The sequence below is a fragment of the Orcinus orca genome, chromosome 3, assembly GCF_937001465.1.
Source record: "Orcinus orca chromosome 3, mOrcOrc1.1, whole genome shotgun sequence".
In the NCBI taxonomy this organism is placed as follows: Eukaryota; Metazoa; Chordata; class Mammalia; order Artiodactyla; family Delphinidae; genus Orcinus; species Orcinus orca.
The window spans coordinates 139,345,594-139,363,965 of NC_064561.1; the positions used below are offsets into that span (position 1 = coordinate 139,345,594).

The window sequence follows — 18,372 nt, forward strand, 5'->3', positions numbered from 1 at the left end:
TTCTTTATCTATTCATCTGTCAGTGGACATTTAGGTTGCTTCCATGTCTTGGCTATTGTAAATAGTGCTGCTATGAATATTGGGGTGTATGTATCTTTTCAAATTAGAGTTTGCACCTTTTCTGGGTATATGCCCAGGAGTGGGATTGCTGGATCATATGGTAGTTCTATTTTTAGTTTTTTAAGGCACCTCCATACAGTACTCCATAGTGGCTGTACCAATTTACATTCCCACCAATTGTGTAGGAGGGTTTCCTTTTCTCCAACCCCTTACCTTTTTAAAACAAACAGGTATCAAAACCTTCCTGTACATATTTTTTATAGCAGGAGTCAGCACCCACACTTCTTCAAAAAATGAGCACAATTAACAATAGTATTCATTGTACTTCCTACTTTAAACAAGTATACTGGTCATAGTATAAAATGTGTTTCTTACTGTGGTTCACTGTCAAAAATATTTAAAAGCCACTTCCTTATTTCATATAATCTTCTCCCAAAACTCTGTATGGGTAGAGTCTGAGCCTTTAAGAAAATGACAGTCTCTACAGGAGTTGAAGTTCCCCATAATTTTTACTTGTTGGAAGGTCTCAGAGAATGCCAAAAAGGAATTAGCTGGGGCCTTGAAGCTGATGAACAAAGGGAACTTTCAAGCTGGGAAGCCATGATTATTAGGTCACCAGGACAAATTATGAAAACAAAATATACAGACTGGAATTAGAATGTGGACCTAAATATCCAGAAGCTTCTCCATTGGTTATTTTGCAACAGAAAATTATATGAATGAAATAAATAATGCCAGTGAAATGGTAGATGCACTGAGAATAGTGGTGTTAGCAAAATGGCAAAAATCATGAAACTTAAAAGTTGTATTTCAAGAGTTAAGGTATGTAATACCGTTTAAAAATATAAAGTAAAAAATATAAAGTTAAAATATGAAGTCACCAGAAGGACACACCACAGCAACTTATTTTAATGGATCTCAAACTTGTCTTAAATCTAAACCCTTAATGAACTCAATGTGAAATGTCCACACGTTAAATAAATAATTCTAGCTGGTAAATATATCCTGGAGATTTATAAAAATATTTATAATATATGTGTAGTCATTATGTTTTCAGACAATAGGAAGAAAATTGCTCTTCAACTTTTTTTTCTCTAATCAAGGAGCTGTAATTTATGCATAAACCTGGAATACTCAAAATAAAATATGGTTTTGCAAGATCAGAGGATGGCAAGAAGTGTCCACATTGTTTTGAAATAATATATATTTTCAAAAGCTAATCTTAAGAATGAAATAAAACACGAATGGCATGCTTTAAGCATCTAGCTTAATAAAACTACAGTTTTTTGTTGTCTTTATTGGAGTTTAATTGCTTCACAATGTTGTGTTGTTTCTGCTGAACAATGAAGTGAATCAGCTCTCTATATAAATACATCCCCTCCCTCTTGGACCTCCCTCCCCCCCACCATCCCACCCCTCAGGTCATCACAGAGCACCGAGCTGAGCTTCCTGTTCTTTACAGCATGTTCCCACTAGCTAGCTATTTTACCCATGGTAGTGTATATATGTCAATCCTAATCTCCCAATTCGTCCCACCCTCCCTGTCCCCCTCTGCGTCCACATGTCCAATTCTTACACCTAATAGTTTAAAGTAACAGGTACAATGAATACTCTTGCTCATTGTGTTAATTTTCAGAGAGATGCAGGGGCTAATTACTACTAGTATCAAAAATATGTACAGAATTGTTTTGATAACTGTGTTTGAAGAAGAGATGAGGAGGAAATGGATGCAGTTAAAATCAGCTGTTACATTGGGCTTCCCTGGTGGCGCAGTGGTTGAGAGTCCGCCTGCCGATGCAGGGGACACGGGTTCGTGCCCCGGTCCAGGAAGATTCCACATGCTGCGGAGCGGCTGGGTCTGTGAGCCACGGCCGCTGAGCCTGCGTGTCCGGAGCCTGTGCTCCGCAACAGGAGAGGCCACAGCAATGGGAGGCCCGCATATTGCAAAAAAAAAAAAAAAAAAAAAAAATCAGCTGTCACGTGTTACATGTAACAAACTTGATAAATATTTATAATTTTTTAAACAAATCATGCATTTAAGTTGAAAGGAAATCAATAAAACGAAATAGGCATATGGATATGTGATTCTTTAAGTTAGTCTTAAATTCAAATAAAATATGGAACATGGCCTGGAGTTCAATCTTCTGTGGGGTGTATTTTTAGCTCTATTTACAAATGAAAAAACTGATAGATTGAAAGTTCAATAATTCACCCAGCTTTGCCACATTGCTAAGTTGCAGAGCCAACATTTGAGCCTAGGTTTCTGTCCCCAATGTCATGCTCTTCCTATTGCTCATGACTGTCCTAGGAGGCCACTAAAATAGATACCTCTAGAAATCTTGGTTCATTGCTCACTGTGCATCTGGACTCCTGCAATGCATTCTTTTATTTATTTATTTATAATTTTTATTTTTGGCTGAATTGGGTCTTCGTTGCTGCATGCGGGCTTTTCTCTAGTTGTGTCGAGTGGGGGCTACTCTTTGTTGCGGTGCGCAGGCTTCTCACTGCAATGGCTTCTCTTGTTGCGGAGCATGGGCTCTAGGCGTGCGGGTTTCAGTAGTTGTGGCTTGCAGGCTCTAGAGCGCAGGCTCAGTAGTTGTAGCACATGGGCTTAGTTGCTCCATGGCATGTGGGATCTTCCCAGACCAGGGCTCGAACCCGTGTCCCCTGCATTGGCAGGCAGATTGTTAACCACTGCGCCACCAGGGAAGTCCTGCAATGGATGCTTAATCTACCTCCTCCCTTCCTCATTTTATCCTCCTGGGCCACAAGTACACTTATGCAATTACCTTAATATCCATTAGCTCCAGGCCACACATTGAAGTATTCCACTCTGTTTCCCTCCTGCTCCCTGGAAGGAGTCTACTCTATCCGGGCTATTTTCCACCCACACATGAAACCTTTATTCAGGCTTCAGATGTTTGTTTCTTCTACCTGAAAAGAATGCCAGTTGACTCCCTCCTCCCACCCACAGCCATTCAAACCACAGACTGCGCCGAAGACCTCCATCCAGGTTCACCTTCTTCCTGGAACCCTGCACACCTAGCTGCCGTCCATACCTTCTGCTCCCTGCCCTGAGCCACAGTAGCGCTTCCAAGCTGATGATTTCCATGCTACCTTCCACTGTCTCTAGGCAGCAGCTGGTCATGTGTCTGATTTTCTCAGCAGGGTATTATAAGTTCCTTCCCAGGCCCAGGCCGCTGAATCTTTCATGTTCTTGTGTTTCACAGCAACCAGCACATCAGAGAGGCTCAATAAATATGTACGCATTGTTGGACTGCTCTCTTTCTGGGATGAGAGAGAGAAAGGGGGAGGAAGGGGAAGAGGAAGATTACTCTCTTGCCGCTTCTCAATAGTACATGAGAGCATGAGGAGGGGAAAGAAGATGTCCTTGGTGGAGATTTCAAATATATGGGAACCTACAGAACAGATGTATTGTGTTTATGTTTTTGGACTCACCTGACATGATATAGAGCAAAGTTTTCCAAAGTATGCTTCAAGACATTATAGTTGTTGCACTCCAAGATCAAATATGTTTTAATAATACTTGTTAAATGACATTAAATAGGTCTCTTTGCTGTAGAGCTTCTAGCTTTTGGTAGGTTCATGTCCATTAAAATCACTGCTCCTTAAAATCATATGTAACATTTCCCAATGTTGTTTGCCCACAGAATTCTCTTAATAAGGAGACTCGCATAGCAATTATGTTCATTTAAACATTCTTTGGGAAATGTTGGAGTGATATCTCCCAGTAACTTCATAGTAAGTGGTGTTCTGTCATTAACCAATGACATATTTGTACTTTAAAAATATATATATATTTATTTATTTACTTATTTATTTTTGTTGTGTTGGGTCTTCGTTTCTGTGCTAGGGCTTTCTCTAGTTGTGGCGAGCGGGGGCCACTGTTCATCGCAGAGCGTAGGCCTCTCACTATCGCGACCTCTCTTGTTGCGGAGCACAGGCTCCAGACGCGCAGGCTCAGTGGTTGTGGCTCACGGACTTAGTTGCTCCGCGGCATGTGGGATCTTCCCAGACCAGGGCTCGAACCCGTGTCCCCTGCATTGGCAGGCAGATTCTCAACCACTGCGCCACCAGGGAAGCCCCCGTATTTTTAAATGCTAGTGACTTTGCGTGATTTGGTGTGGTCTTATGAAGGCTATTCTAGATCTTAGATTCTTCACTCATGTTCAGCGCAGAACTGGTTAATAATTGAAGGATGATGGTAAGAAAATAGTAATTGGCTTAAGATTGAGAACCTGTGAGAGTGGAAGTAACCCTTTATGTATGAAATGCCTTATTGTAGATGAATTTATTTAAACAACCTTATAAATTGGGTCAGAATAATAGTTACTATTGATTACCTGCTATAAGTCAGATATACGTGCATTACATGCATTTTCACATGCATTTCTCATAAAAATTAATTCCCAATTTATACAATGGGCTCAGGTATTTAAACGACTAATTTAAGATAACAGGATGACTAGAACAATGGCAAAGCTGGAAGTCAAATTCTGAAATCTATGCTCTTTCCCATCTGTCATACTGCTTCCCATGGGGGACTCTACGGGTTGTGGGTCTTTGCATGTGTGTGTAAGAGCTTTCTTATCCAAATCTAAACCTCCCCAGATACTCTTGTACAATTAGAAAACTAATTTTTTTTTTTTTTTTTTTTGCCGTACGCGGGCCTCTCATTGTTGTGGCCTCTCCCGTTGCGGAGCACAGGCTCCGGACGCGCAGGTTCAGCGGCCATGGCTCACGGGCCCAGCCGCTCCACGGCAAGTGGGATCTTTCCGGACCGGGGCACAAACCCGTGTCACCTGCATCGGCAGGCGGACTCTCAACCACTGCGTCACCAGGGAAGCCCGAAACTAATTTCTTTTACTTAAGCTTGTGTGTGGTGCCAGTTCAGGCACAAGTAGACCATCCATGTATATATGATATAATCTTGAGTGCTAAAGCTTGCTCTATAATGTATACACATTTAACCAATGCAGGTTTACCAGTAGGCTGACGTGGCTTCTCACTCATATGTTCTACTTATAGCACAAGTAGTGAGTATAAACATGGGACATAAGAAGTTACCCTTCTCAAACCTATTCATAGCCTATTTGAAAGAACCTAGTCTTTCTTTGGACACCTTTTGTATCGATATATTTTTCTTAGCTCAGACTTCAATTCCCTTAAATGGAATGAATGTCTCTTTGGCATTACTTCTCTTTAGGTATCCCTAGTGAAGGGTAGCAAGGAAACAAAGAAGGCAGCAGAGGTACCAATTCAGAGTGAAAAATTCTGGAGCAGTTTTGATTAAAACAATTATTTTCTTTTCTCCATTCAGGAAGGAATTCTCCACCTGGAGTCCTTGGGGACTTCAGGGAAGCCAGTGAACACTTTTAAGATAAAAACTCTGATTATATGAACCTATGTCCAGTTTTCTGGAGCGGTTTGCTTTAGATTCTCAAAAGGTTTATTAGACTTCCAAAAAGGTTTACAAGCATTGTGCCTTTTGAAGTACAGGGAATCAAAATATACCTACCACCAATGTCTCCTTTATGGGCAATCACTTAAGGGAGTTTTCCTTCCATGTGAAAAGTCAGAACCTAGATCGGGAGATAAGGATGATGGAGTGTACAAGATAGAATAGTGAGCAATGAATCAAGTATAGGTAATGGTGAAAAGAAATACGTGATATAATGTGACCATGAATTATAAAGATTGAGACAGGATTCTGAAGACAGAAAGGTCATATTCTAAGGAAAATCTAAATAAAAGTCTGGAATTAAAAAATCTAAATTATTTTTTAAAGCGTAAAACCAACAGAGTATGTATGTGTGGGGTGTAAGAATGGGGAAACAGATGGGGATGGGGTGGATGGGGGAGATGAAGTAGTGAAAACACAGAATAATCTAATGGGGAGGCCATAGACAGTATTTAAGTTTATTACATTGAGAGAGAAATATAGATTTAAATATGGCTGTTAGAAAATAACACGAGCACTACAGATTGGCTAAACTCAGAGCGGCAAGAATAGGTAAGTAGGTAGGAGATCCAGCTATTCTCCCAATTTTGATTTGCATGGGGAACCCATTCTCTTGGTCTTGGTCGGATGGATGGCACACAGCCTTTAGTTCATTCACTTGTTCCCCTCAAACTTCATACCTGCATATTGACGGAATCTTTCAAAATTTTGCCTGATTTTATAAAGTTCATTCTCTGTGTTTATCATAATACCTATCATTTCAGTATAATATTAATATATCTTCCAAAAGACACCATGATGCATTAACCATTCCAAAGTTCTGGCAATATTAGCTTCTGTTACTCTTTAGCAACAGACAACACAGTTTGAAAGCAAGAGATGTAGCATAAGAGAGACACGAAGATGGATATATCTAGAGAGACATACCCAGGACATGATGACTACTAAAATCTTACTTGGAAAGAAATATTCTTATTTGTTATAAAGCATGCCTACTTATTGGTTATTTGCTCACAAATACTTGTTGAGTGCCTGTAAATGTCAGCAACTGTCCTACGCACTTGTAGAAAAGCCTAGAAACATATATAAAAGTGACATAAACACAGTCATAGAGACAGAAGCCAGCAAATTGTATCTAGGTGGAAGGATTGGCTAAGAATGGCAGCCTTAGATGGGATGGTGAATAAGAGGATCTGGAATGGTGTGGAAAAGCCCACTGGGAAAAAAAAAAAAGGCCTTCTGTGAACTCAAGAAGTATGGCATTCATAGAATAAGAAGGAGGGAGTTTGTGCAGCTGAATTTTGAGTGAGGAACTTACACATTAAAAACAGAGCTTAAGTAAGATTATTCTGACTTTATAAACAGGACTGTGGTGAGAAAAACTGCACCCAGCGAGATCCAGTAGTCCGCTGTTACACGAATCTAGAAATATATAGATGAGGATTTGACTGAAGGAGGCAGTTGTATAAATTAAGAAGAAATTGGTAAATCAATTGGCAAAGTATTAGATGGAAATATGGTTGGGGGCAGGGGTAGAGGGTATAAATATACAGCAGAGAAAGCAAGACTTTCTATTTATCAATAACTTTCTTTCTCAAAATATCTCAATTTCAAATGTAAAACATCCATACCTGGTATACAGTTGAACTAAACTCACAGAGTTCCAGAACCATGGTATTGGATGGGACCTTTGAAGACATCTGGTCAACTCTGGAATGCTCTCTATAGTAATACCTGACCCCACCCAGGTTAATCAGTCATGAACAACTTCAAAACCAACACCTCACCCAGATTAACATAGTGTCAGAAGTTATAAAATAAGCAAGTATCAGAGCTGTGTAGGAAGTAGAGATCACCTAAGCAAACTCCTTACTTGCTATAAGGAATGCTTTGTGCAAGAACTGACAGAGAGAAAGATGACTGTGTCATCCCTGAAGGTTGATGGAAACACAAATACCCTCCTATAAGCCCCCTCCCCACGGGAAGCAAAATGACTCCTAAGGTTGTAACAGGAGTATGAAAATAACATACATAGTTCTAATAGTTTTTTTTTTCAGCCTTTTTGCAAAATGTTTGTTGTTCTTTTATTGAAACAAATTCCCAGAGAGAAGCTTCCTCACTAGCATTTCTAATCTTTGTTGGTGAAATATAAATTGGGAATGAAAATCATCTTACCTCAAACTGGTGGGTGTATATGGTCTGTTTTGGATATCAGTGGCTATGCCTTGATACTCTCTTCTTTGAAATTCTTTTTCTTTGCTCCTGAGAGGTTCTCTCCCTACCTTTCTGGCAGCTTCTCCTCTCACACTAGGCCTCCTAACTGGTCTTGTCTTTCTCCAACCCTCTTTTCACACTTCCCAGAGTAATCTTTCTGAAAAGCAAATCCGACCATGTGACATTCTTGCTTAGATTTTTAGTGGCTCCTTGGGGAAAAAACCATAAACCCTTGGAATAGTATACTAAATCCCCCATAACTGCCTCTCCACCTTTATCTTTGTCCATTGCTGGATCCCAAACTTAGCATTCTTCTCTGCTTGTAGCTACCTGAATGGCCTATGTTCTCTAACTGGCAGTGACACGTTACTCTCTATCTTAGATGTCACCTCCCATTTCTCACCTGGTTAACTCTTCAGTTCATCCTTGGAGACTCCAGGCTGGCATTCCCTCTTTCAGAAAGTTTTCCCAGATCTCTCCTGAGATGTGGTAGTTTGCACCTTCCCTGTCCCCCATCTCTGCCTTATGCCGACTTTGCTGTACCTACTGCCTGGTTTTGGTGGAAACTTACATACATATCTCCAATAATTGCCTTCCTCATTGCACTATGAGCTTCTTTAAACCCAAAGTTATTTCCTTCCATTTGGTGTACCCAGCGCCTGGGACCTAGCAGGTGTTCAGTATATGTTTATTCAAATGAAAAGAAAATTATTATAACCAGTAGAATGTAAACTCCTTGAGAGTAGGCAGGAACTTTTAACTACCTTGTTCATTGCTAAATCTCCATCATTTAGTGCAGTGCCAGGAAAAGAATCTAGTAGGTAAGCAACAAGGTTATTTAACTCATGGTCTCTCACTTAAAATAATCTACAAGGTTCTTGTTATTATCCCCAATCTACAGGTGAGGAAATTAAGGTCCAAGAAAGATTAGGTGATGTGCCAGGGATTATGGCTTGTATGTAGTGGAATGGAGATGGATGGGAACCACCTCCTACTACTCTAGTTTCCATCAAGGAGTAATATTACTTATAGTCGTTCACATGTCACATAAAGTCCGCAATCCAGATGTCTGATTAAGCTTGGCTCAAACTCCAATTCCTTGGACAAAATTCCTTCCTGCTCTTACACTGAGTTCCAAAAGCTTCCTCCTCTTTCTCTGTCTCTTCTCAGTGTCAGCTCAGGCTGACATTTCAGTTTGAGCCAATCTGACCTCCAAGCTCAGATTAAACAAAACAAAATCTCTTTATCTCAGCATTTTGTACCTTCAGTAACTTTATTAAAGACTGGGGGGAGTGGGAGATTTATAGGGTGAAATTATCCTGTAAACAAAACTGACTCCTTTCTGTTATACACGCGCACACACACACGCACACACACACACACACACACACACCCCACATATATTCCCACTGGAGCAACAAGCATATTCTTCCCCTTTCCTATGTGGAAGAGACCACAGGTTAGTCCCGCCCAAACCAGTACTCCTCAAGTCCCATCTTCTGTAATAAGTAGCCTTGTCAAGCACTTTCTTGCACTCTCCCTGAAAGAAATTCTGGTGAATAGAGTTACGATGAATACAATATGATGACAATTTCAGAAGACTGTAGTTTTTAAGAGCAAGAAGTCTATTCCTTTGGAAGTCCCACTGAGCAGTCCTTCAGTTCATGCCTGACATGTCATGAGAGCATATGCTTATGTCAAATTTTAATACTGAGGGCTTCCCTGGTGGCGCAGTGGTTGAGATTCCGCCTGCCGATGCAGGGGACACGGGTTCGTGCCCCGGTCCGGGAAGATCCCACATGCCGCGGAGCGGCTGGGCCCGTGGGCCATGGCCGCTGAGCCTGCGCGTCCGGAGCCTGTGCTCCGCAACGGGAGAGGCCACAACAGTGAGAGGCCCGCGTACCGCAAAAAAAAAAAAAAAAAATTAATACTGAGATTGTTTTAGATAAGAATAATCATCAGAAAAGCAAATATTCTGTAAATTATTAATTTTATTCTACCAATAACATGGCTGAAGATAATGGTCTCACTGACTTCAGCCTTGCCTCCCTCAGTCCCATTTACTGCAGAGTCCTAGAATTTTCCATGTTAATAAAACCAGATCCCCTATCGAGCAGTACTCCAAATCACTTAGTGGCTCCTCCTTTTGAAGATTCAGTCCAAAGCCCCTACACGTGCCTGACAAGACTTCCATGACCAGTGTCTGTGGATTTCTCCAGCCTCTTTCCCCCTGAGCAAGGTCCTACTCATGGGAGTTCCTTTCCCTACATACACATATACATACATCTTTTGAACACAGGCCCATGTGCTTGTTCATATTATTTTCTCTTAAAAACTCTTCCCACCCCCTTCACTTACCTCCTGTTTCATTCTTTAAGCCTCAGCCTTCTCCCACTCCACCTCTGATTTAAATTGCCTTCTGGTATTCTCCCATAGCCTACGTGCTTCCTTCTTTCAGAATGCTTTCTACAATATAGTATGCTGAAACTATCTCCACCCCTGGACTCTTAAGCTTTCCTTGGATAAGGGGCACATTCTTTCATTCATCTTGTTTTTGCAGACTCTAATAAAGTGTGTGACACATACTTGGTGCTAAATAAATGTTTGTTGAATTTCTCATGGTACTAGAAGTCAGTGAAATCCAGTCTTGTATTTATTTCTTTAAAAAATTCTACTAGAGCCTTAGGCAGACCCAGAAAAAAAATCATAGATAGAAAAAAACTCACAAAATTATGTACACCTGCTCCTTGGAGGTCTTTTGAAGTACTAAGTGAAATTTTATATTTTTCATAAGATTTTAAAACAAGAACTTGATGCCAGAAATACACTTGGAAATGAGGACAGCTTGCCACTGGCAAGCTCTGCTTAAACCTGTTACATGTACACATTGAAAGTGTATCCAACACCTTCATGTATTTCCCATCAGATAAAATGTAGAGACAAAAAAAAAGTCAGCAAAAGTTAGAGCTAAATTGCATCAATCTTTTACTGTAGCAAATTCAGGGAGTGACTAGCTTGAAGCAATACATGGTGAAGTGGAAATCATTTTTCTCCAGTTCTACCTACTTTAGACACTATCAATTCCATCCTTAGGAACAAAGAGGGAATTTGGGTGGGAATTGGGAAAGGAGAAGCTGGAATTGCTTAGGAAGATACACATTTAGTTACTCGCTCTTAGGAGATGTTTAGTGAAGGGCTTTTTTTTAAAGAACAATCTGAATCAGCCGTTACAGTTTGTATTTATTTTTGTTAATGAAGGGAAAGCAAATGGTGTCCAAGGTAAAGTGATTTTTTTGGACTTGTTCTCTTCATTTACACCAATAGGCCTGTCTAGGAGTTATGACAAATTTATACAGACCTTTAATCAGTCAAGAGTTGGCAAAGAAACTGACATCCATAGAGTCACACATTATGTAGAACGGATCCTTTTACCTCAATGGTCAGCATCGCTGTAAGTTGTGGGTAAGAGTAAGCGGCTGAACATTTCACAAGAAAATGACCTCAACCTCTAGCTCACTGCTGTGGCTCTGAGGCAATTAGTTTTTTCCTTTTCAAAAGGAAGCTGCTGCTTCAGCATCTTCTCCTGGAGCTCCTGGCACCATTTCAGGCCATGTGTCAGGGGAACCCTTGATCACATCACAATGACGGAAGCCAAGTGCTGGCCTGCAAGAATTGAGGACTGTTTGTTCACAGAAGATCCTGAGCAGAAACACGGGTGTCACATAGTTCAAGGGGGCCTTGAAGGAAACTGATGCTGCTGTAGGAGGGGACTTCCAAAGGCTCAAGTTATTTCTCAGTTGCTGTTCCAGAGCCCTCTCCTGGCTTTTATGGAATTTGGCCAAGAGTTGTTGCTTAGACAGTTTCTCCCTGTAGTCCCTTGACTTAGCAAGATTTTGGACGGGAAAATAGAAGAGTTTTCTTATATTTTCAAGTAGTGCCACAGTGACTGCTACTCTCTGGGGAGAAAAGTATTTTATTCATGAATGCAGTATGTGTTCTTGGTAAAACCCCAAATTAAACTAGCTCACTGTTTTTGTCCTGCGAAATGTTGGTGACATTTAGGTGTGTTGTTTGGTGTGCTGACTCAGTTTCCTGGAGGATGGCTGGCAACTCCACATTGAGGCTTTTTTAGTGGGGATGAAAAAGTCAGTTACTTCATGTTTTAGAACATTTGGGGTTAAAATTCCTAAAAGCTAAGCTTTAACACTGATCCTGAAAAACTGTGGCTAACCGTATTGCCTATAAACCTAGGAATTTGGAAAAAGTAGTATTCTCAGCTCTATGCTAATATCAACAGTAATTCTTTATTTGAGCAACAGTTTTATAGAACAAACTGTTCTTTGCTCTGTTGTTAGTAATTATTTTCTTACTTATTGGTACGTAGGTGTGCTCTGGTCTTTTTTTTTTTTTCTTTTTTCATTCCCCAGATTTATACAGTGCATGCAGAAGTAGTTAGAACTTAAAATACATACACAATAAAGGTGTTTAAAAAAATAAAAATAATAAAATAAAATGCATACACAGGCCACATTCTTATTGTACTCAAATGCTGATTTTGTCAAAATGACTAATCTATGATTGGGACGTAAAGTAGACCTTCTGAAACAAGCTGTCCCTCTTGTCGCTGTACTGCCTTAAGAGCAAGTCCTGTATTTAAGTACATAATGTCTTGAGGCATTGAAACTTGACTGAATTACTTCTTCACTATTACAATTAAAAATTAAACACTGGGCTTCCCTGGTGGCGCTGTGGTTGAGAGTCCGCCTGCCGATGCAGGGGACACGGGTTCGTGCCCCGGTCCGGGAAGATCCCACATGCCGCGGAGCGGCTGGGCCCGTGAGCCATGGCCGCTGAGCCTGTGCGTCCGGAGCCTGCGCAACGGGAGAGGCCCCAACAGTGAGAGGCCCACGTACGGCAAAAAAAAAAAAAAAAAATTAAACGCTGACGTGTAATACGTGGTGCCACATCCTGCTAGGTCCAAGGCCTATATTTCTGAAAAGCTTTGAGGAGTTGATGAAGATGGGAGGGGGACTGGGAAGTCCCCCTGGGGCTCAGACTTTGGAAAAGTTGGAGAGCAGGGGAGAGGAACACGGAACAACAAGCCTTTGAGGTGTGGAGAGGGGATTCCTGGCTTCTAGATATAACCAGTGACTGGAAAGATGGCAGTGAACAAATCCTAGATACAATGGTCATGCATCTTTAATCCATTGGATGAGCTAACTATGGGTAGCCCAAATCAAATCACCTAAAATAAGTTAATTTCCTCTTAAAATTCCTACATCCTTGGAAGAAAAAAGCCAAAATAAAACCATATAGTACATGTACTTCCATCACAGCTAGGTAATGCTATAGTTGCATATGGAAGATATTAAGTAAAATGAAAATGTGTTATGGTCATAGGCTTAATTATTATTTGTGATCTTTAGGGTATGGGATTACAAGGAACTTTCTGCATTACATCTTTGTGTAATGTTTCAAATTTTATAACAAGCATGTTCTAGTTTTATATACTTAATCAGGGAAAGGCTATACAGATAAAATACTTTATACTTACGATTTAAGATTATCTTTAAGGCTTTTCCTTTTGTTGGGGGAAAAGCTCCAATCACACTTTAATTCACGTGGCAAGGTTAGGTAGTTGTTGTTCCCCAAAAGTATATATTTACAGAGATTGGTGCAGGAAAAAAAAAAGTGGAATAAAAGAGGCAATTTTTAACCTAGAGTTCCCAAAGTGAATAGAAAACAGTTCAAGAATCCCTGATAATAATAAGCCACATGGCCCATGTAACAAATACTTTGAAAGTTATTCTAACTTTTACAAATGTTATATAAAAACCTATCTGGAAAATCCCAGGAGCCCGAGATTCAGTCCATGAAATTTTTTGTTGTGCCACTCATCATTTATGGAGTCTAAATTTCAAGGGCAGAATTTCTTCTTCAATACCTGTATATTCGAAGACCGAGGAAAAGGATCTCACCAACTTCATGTAAGCTTTTCAGTGTATTCTTTCTAATTGACAGTAACAAAGTTTCATAAGATGGGCTCTTGGGAGTTTGGATGTTTTCCCTCCTCTAACAGGTTCACTTACCTGCACACTAATATAGTGAAGTTCTCTGCAATTGATCCCTTACTGTAGACCTCCCCCAGGGTCAAATTTTGTAAATAGAACCTGCTTCCATACGCTGTCTTTGGATGTGGTCTTTCCATTTTCTCACGTTTGTAATTTTTCCTGTGCACGGTGGGTAGAAACACTCTTCCAGACTCTTCCCATTGGCATCGAAATACCATCCCGGTCCCTGATTTGCAATTCCACTGACGAAGGAAGCATGTATGCAGGACGGGCGTAAATTGCCCATACGGCGTGCTGCATTCACATTGCTCTTCCTTTACTGTAACTCTTAGACAATTCTGAATGTGAAAACACAACATATTGCCAAATCTGTGAATTCTAAGGCGTTCATATCCACAACATTGTATGTTTTTGTTTGCTTGCTTATGTCCATCCCGAAATTTAGACGTATGGTTCTTAGCAGAGGCTGGGCTGGGAACTGAGGGTCTGGTCTTAATAGAAATACTTTTGATTGCACAACCACCCTGTCCTCTTGAAGTAGGTAAATCCTAAACCCTCAGAAACGAAGCCTCAGAAACACTAAAACCCAAACCCACACAAACGGTTGCGCGGGTCCTAAATAACCATCTTGTGCCGCCCGTCGGGCTCTCCGGCGAAAGCTCGCAGGAAGCACGGGACAGTGGAGACGCGGAGGCTCGGGCCGTCTGGGCAACCGGGAGGGCCTCGGCTCGGCTGGGCGCGCGGTGTCCCCGCGGGGCAGGTGCGCCGTCGCGCGCGCGTGCGCCCCAGGGCCCGCCTGAGCCCCGCGGCGGGCGCGACCCCGGCGGCGGGCGAGCCGGCGGCGGGCGCTCCACGCCGGGTTTTCCGCCGCTCCCCTCGCCCCGGCCCCCGGCAGCAGCACTAACACACACTCTAGCGCCCGCGCCTCCCCAGCCGGGCTTCGGAGCGAGCGGCGCGGGGCCGCGCGGGGTGATGCTTAGGCGAGGCGGTGGGGCGGCGGGGGCCCCTGGCGGGCCGTGGCTCCGGGCGATCTCGGCGTGAGAGAGCCGAGGAGGAGCCGGGCGGCGCCAAGGGCCGTGCGGGGCGCTAGGGGTAGTGTTCCCGGAAAGCCGCGGCGATGGAGCCGCGCTGCGCCCGCCGCCGGAGGAGTTGAGAAAGAAAACAGGAAACGTGGTGGCTGCGCACCCGGCCGCGGCTGATTCATTCGCTTTGAGTGAAGGCTCGGCAGGAGGGGCGGGCGCGGGGCCGCGGCTCGGGGCCGGGCGCCGCGCAGATCGCGCCGTGGACCAGACGCTCCCTCCGCGGGGCGGGCTCCCGGGCGCGCGCGCCATCCCCTTCGCCGTCCTCCGGCACCAGGACTTCTTCAAAGTCGCATCTTGAGGGTTTTGGTCCGTGTAGAAGTTGGCTTGCCGCACTTGGCGCGCCCTTCCTGGACGCCGAACAGAGACGCCAAGCTGGAGAGGGCGTGCGTTCCCGAGGCCGGCCGCACCGTTAGCAGAGCCCCGGCCCCCGTCGCGGTGCCCGGCTCGTCAATATGAAGGAGCAGCCCTCATGTGCGGGCACCGGGCATCCGAGCATGACGGGGTACGGCAGGATGGCCCCCTTTGAACTCGCCGGCGGCCCTGTGAAGCGCTTGAGAACTGAGTGCCCCTTTCCCTATCTCTTCGCAGAGGAGGCCTACCAGAAACTGGCCAGCGAGACCCTGGAGGAGCTGGACTGGTGTCTGGACCAGCTAGAGACCCTGCAGACCAGGCACTCCGTCAGTGAGATGGCCTCCAACAAGGTAAGCCCCGGCTCGGCTCTCACCGAGGCTCCTAGGCTGCTGATTCCCACGCTGGTGAAGCCACCAGTCCCCATGGCCCGGGGAAATACATACAGGGGTTTGTCACACTCACTGCATTTTGGCTCCCTTAGAAGGAGGTTCCTGATGCCATGCCTTCCCTCTCTCTCTCTATTCACTCCAGAGAAATTAAACATTTTGCAAAAGCAACTTTGACATAGTTTGACTGCAGTACCCCCAAGGCACTGTTCGTGTGTGTGTGTGTGTGTGTGTGTGTGTGTGTTTGGAGGGGGTACTTCTAAGTGACACTTTGCCCTTGCAACAGAAACCGAGTCTGGTCTACAGGCAACCCATGTTGTAGGGTATTCTTGGGATTCCCAGTGGAAAATAAGAGTTACTAGAGGTCAGTGCAATCCCTTGGATGTCACCACCTACTGAACTCAAACGCAGAAGAGTTCACTGAACTTGGAACCTTAACCCCCATTTATCTAAGTGTCAGGGTACCCTGTAAGAACTGAGCCTTTATCTTTTTGCTTGGCCATATGTGTCCACAGGGGACGTCAAAGTTAAGGTTCATTGTGATCACTGCCTTTGTTTCCATGAATCTTGGAGAGAGAGTCCAGTTTTCTGAGGTTATTTAGTTACAGTGATGCTTCAATGGGGCACTTGTGCCGTATGCCAAGGTGCTGGTCTTGGTGGATAGTGGAGGTTTGAGGGCTGAGAATCAACCCTTAGCCTGGCACAGCCTTACAGCAAGGTAGAGTGTTGTCAGTTTTGGTGTATTTTTTGGAATTCCTTGTTTGTTTTTTTTAAAACAATCTTCAGTTATGTAAGGAAATAATTGGGATTATGTATGTTTTTAATGATTGTTTGGCTCAGGGGATAGGAAAGGAGGCATGGGCATGTTGGATGCAGGTGGCTGAGGGATTTAGCCAGTAAGGACTGGTAACTTTGTGTGGTGATTAATAACACTTGCCCCTAAAGATATTTAAAGATCTTTGGCCACCTATTTACAAGGTCAGGAAGGTATACCATTTTACTGTTTATCTACATGCACATATTTTTCAGAGAGCTATGCTTTTTTTTTTTTAGTTTACTATAGTTTTTATCCCACCTTTTTTTTTCTCATGCAGTTTTAAAAAATATCATAGCATATCACCCACTTGATTGTCTTGTCTGTTGACAATGCTTATACAGACAGCATGGTTTTTAAGTAAAAAGTTAGCTTCAAATAAGATAAAAAGGACGCCCCAGTCACTATCTGAGGGCACTAATCTACCCGTCAGCACACTGACCTACCCATATGCACACTGATGATCAAATCTGTATTTTTTGTTTCTGTCATTGAAGCCTCATTTCTAAATTTGGTGTGGCTCCGCGTCAAAATGATGGGTTATTACTCTCTTACTCCCTGCTGTGGCATCAGGTGCCATTGTTCTCATCTGGCTAGCAAATTCTTAGTTCGTTGATTCATTTTATAACATATAGATTGTTCTCTCATAATTTGGTTCATAATAGCAGTAGACACATGCTGAGTATCTCCAGTGTCCTAAACGCCGAATGGGACCATTCTGCAGTGGGCCTGAGTTCTTATTCTCTTGTCTGGTTAATTCTGTGTCGTAAAAGGAAAAACCAGAAGGCACCAAAAGATGTGCAAGCCTTTGCTTATATTTTCGAGATGATTTGACAGTACTTTTGCAGCACAATGAACCTCAGCAGCTACAATTACTTTCCCGCTAATCCATACTCTTAATGATGAGACCTCTATTTGAATTTAAAAATTAACATGAAATCTAATCATGTATTGGAAATGACTTCAACTGTCAAGTATTAATTTATCTATACTTTAAGATGAAAAAATAAAACTTGAGGTCACAGTGATTGGTCAAAATGATTTCTTTCTTTTAAGGGCATTTCTTTCTTTTAAAATTCCTGTCTTTTAAAGACAGGGATTTTTTTTTTAATCTTTATTGTGAAGGCCCCTCAGACTTTAGGTTAATTTACAGGTTTAGTGTAGGAGGTGAATTTATTTGGTTGAAGTGCAATCTAGGTTAAGTAAGAAAAGACTTTTTCAAAATATAGTCATTCTAGCTGTGTTTATGTCTTGTAAGATTATTGACATGACACTTTTTTTTTTTTTTACTTCTTTATTGGAGTATAATTGCTTTACATTGGTGTGTTAGTTTCTGCTTTATAACAAAGTGAATCAGTTATACATATGTTCCCATATCTCTTCCCTCTTGCATCTCCCTCCCTCCCACCCTCCCTATCCCACCCCTCTAGGTGGTCACAAAGCACCGAGCTGATCTCCCTGTGCTATGTGGCTGCTTCCCACTAGCTATCTATTTTACATTTTGTAGTGTATATATATGTCCCTGACACTCTCTCACTTGACACTTATTTTTAACGTTAAAAAATTCAACTCAGCTGAAGCTGTTGATTAAACTTTTCATGTCTAATTCATTCATTTCTTTTTTTTTAAAAACCCATTCATTTCTAAATGAGTGCTAAGCTCCTGTGACTTTTTATAGATGAAAACGGATTAGCATAGAAGGAAAAAGAGCTCTTGGTAAAGGTTGTAAAGTTACCCTTCAGCCAGATAACAAGGGCACAAATAAGTCACATCCACATGAGCTGTAAACTGAGTTGGAGCAGCTGGTCTAAAGGTCCCCAGGAGTGATGCCGAACCTAAGTCTGAACTGGAAATGTGACAACTTGCGTCACATGTCCGCTAGGTTGTCGAGCATCTCTTAAGTGTGAATGAA

The 18,372-nt window shown here is 42.4% G+C and overlaps 1 protein-coding gene across 10 annotated transcripts in view; it reads left to right on the forward strand.

Moving 5' to 3' along the window:
- PDE4D (phosphodiesterase 4D) overlaps positions 1–18,372 on the forward strand; it is a 1,454,760-nt gene that overhangs the window by 1,384,344 nt on the left and 52,044 nt on the right. For 9 of the 10 annotated variants that reach the window (XM_033437904.2, XM_049707909.1, XM_049707908.1 and 6 more), the window contains one exon: positions 15,498–15,610. In XM_033437904.2, the coding sequence (XP_033293795.1) occupies positions 15,498–15,610 (113 nt within the window). Of the gene's footprint in view, positions 1–14,821; positions 15,412–15,497; positions 15,611–18,372 lie in introns of those variants that run through there. The other variant, XM_004275178.4, reaches the window with a different exon arrangement.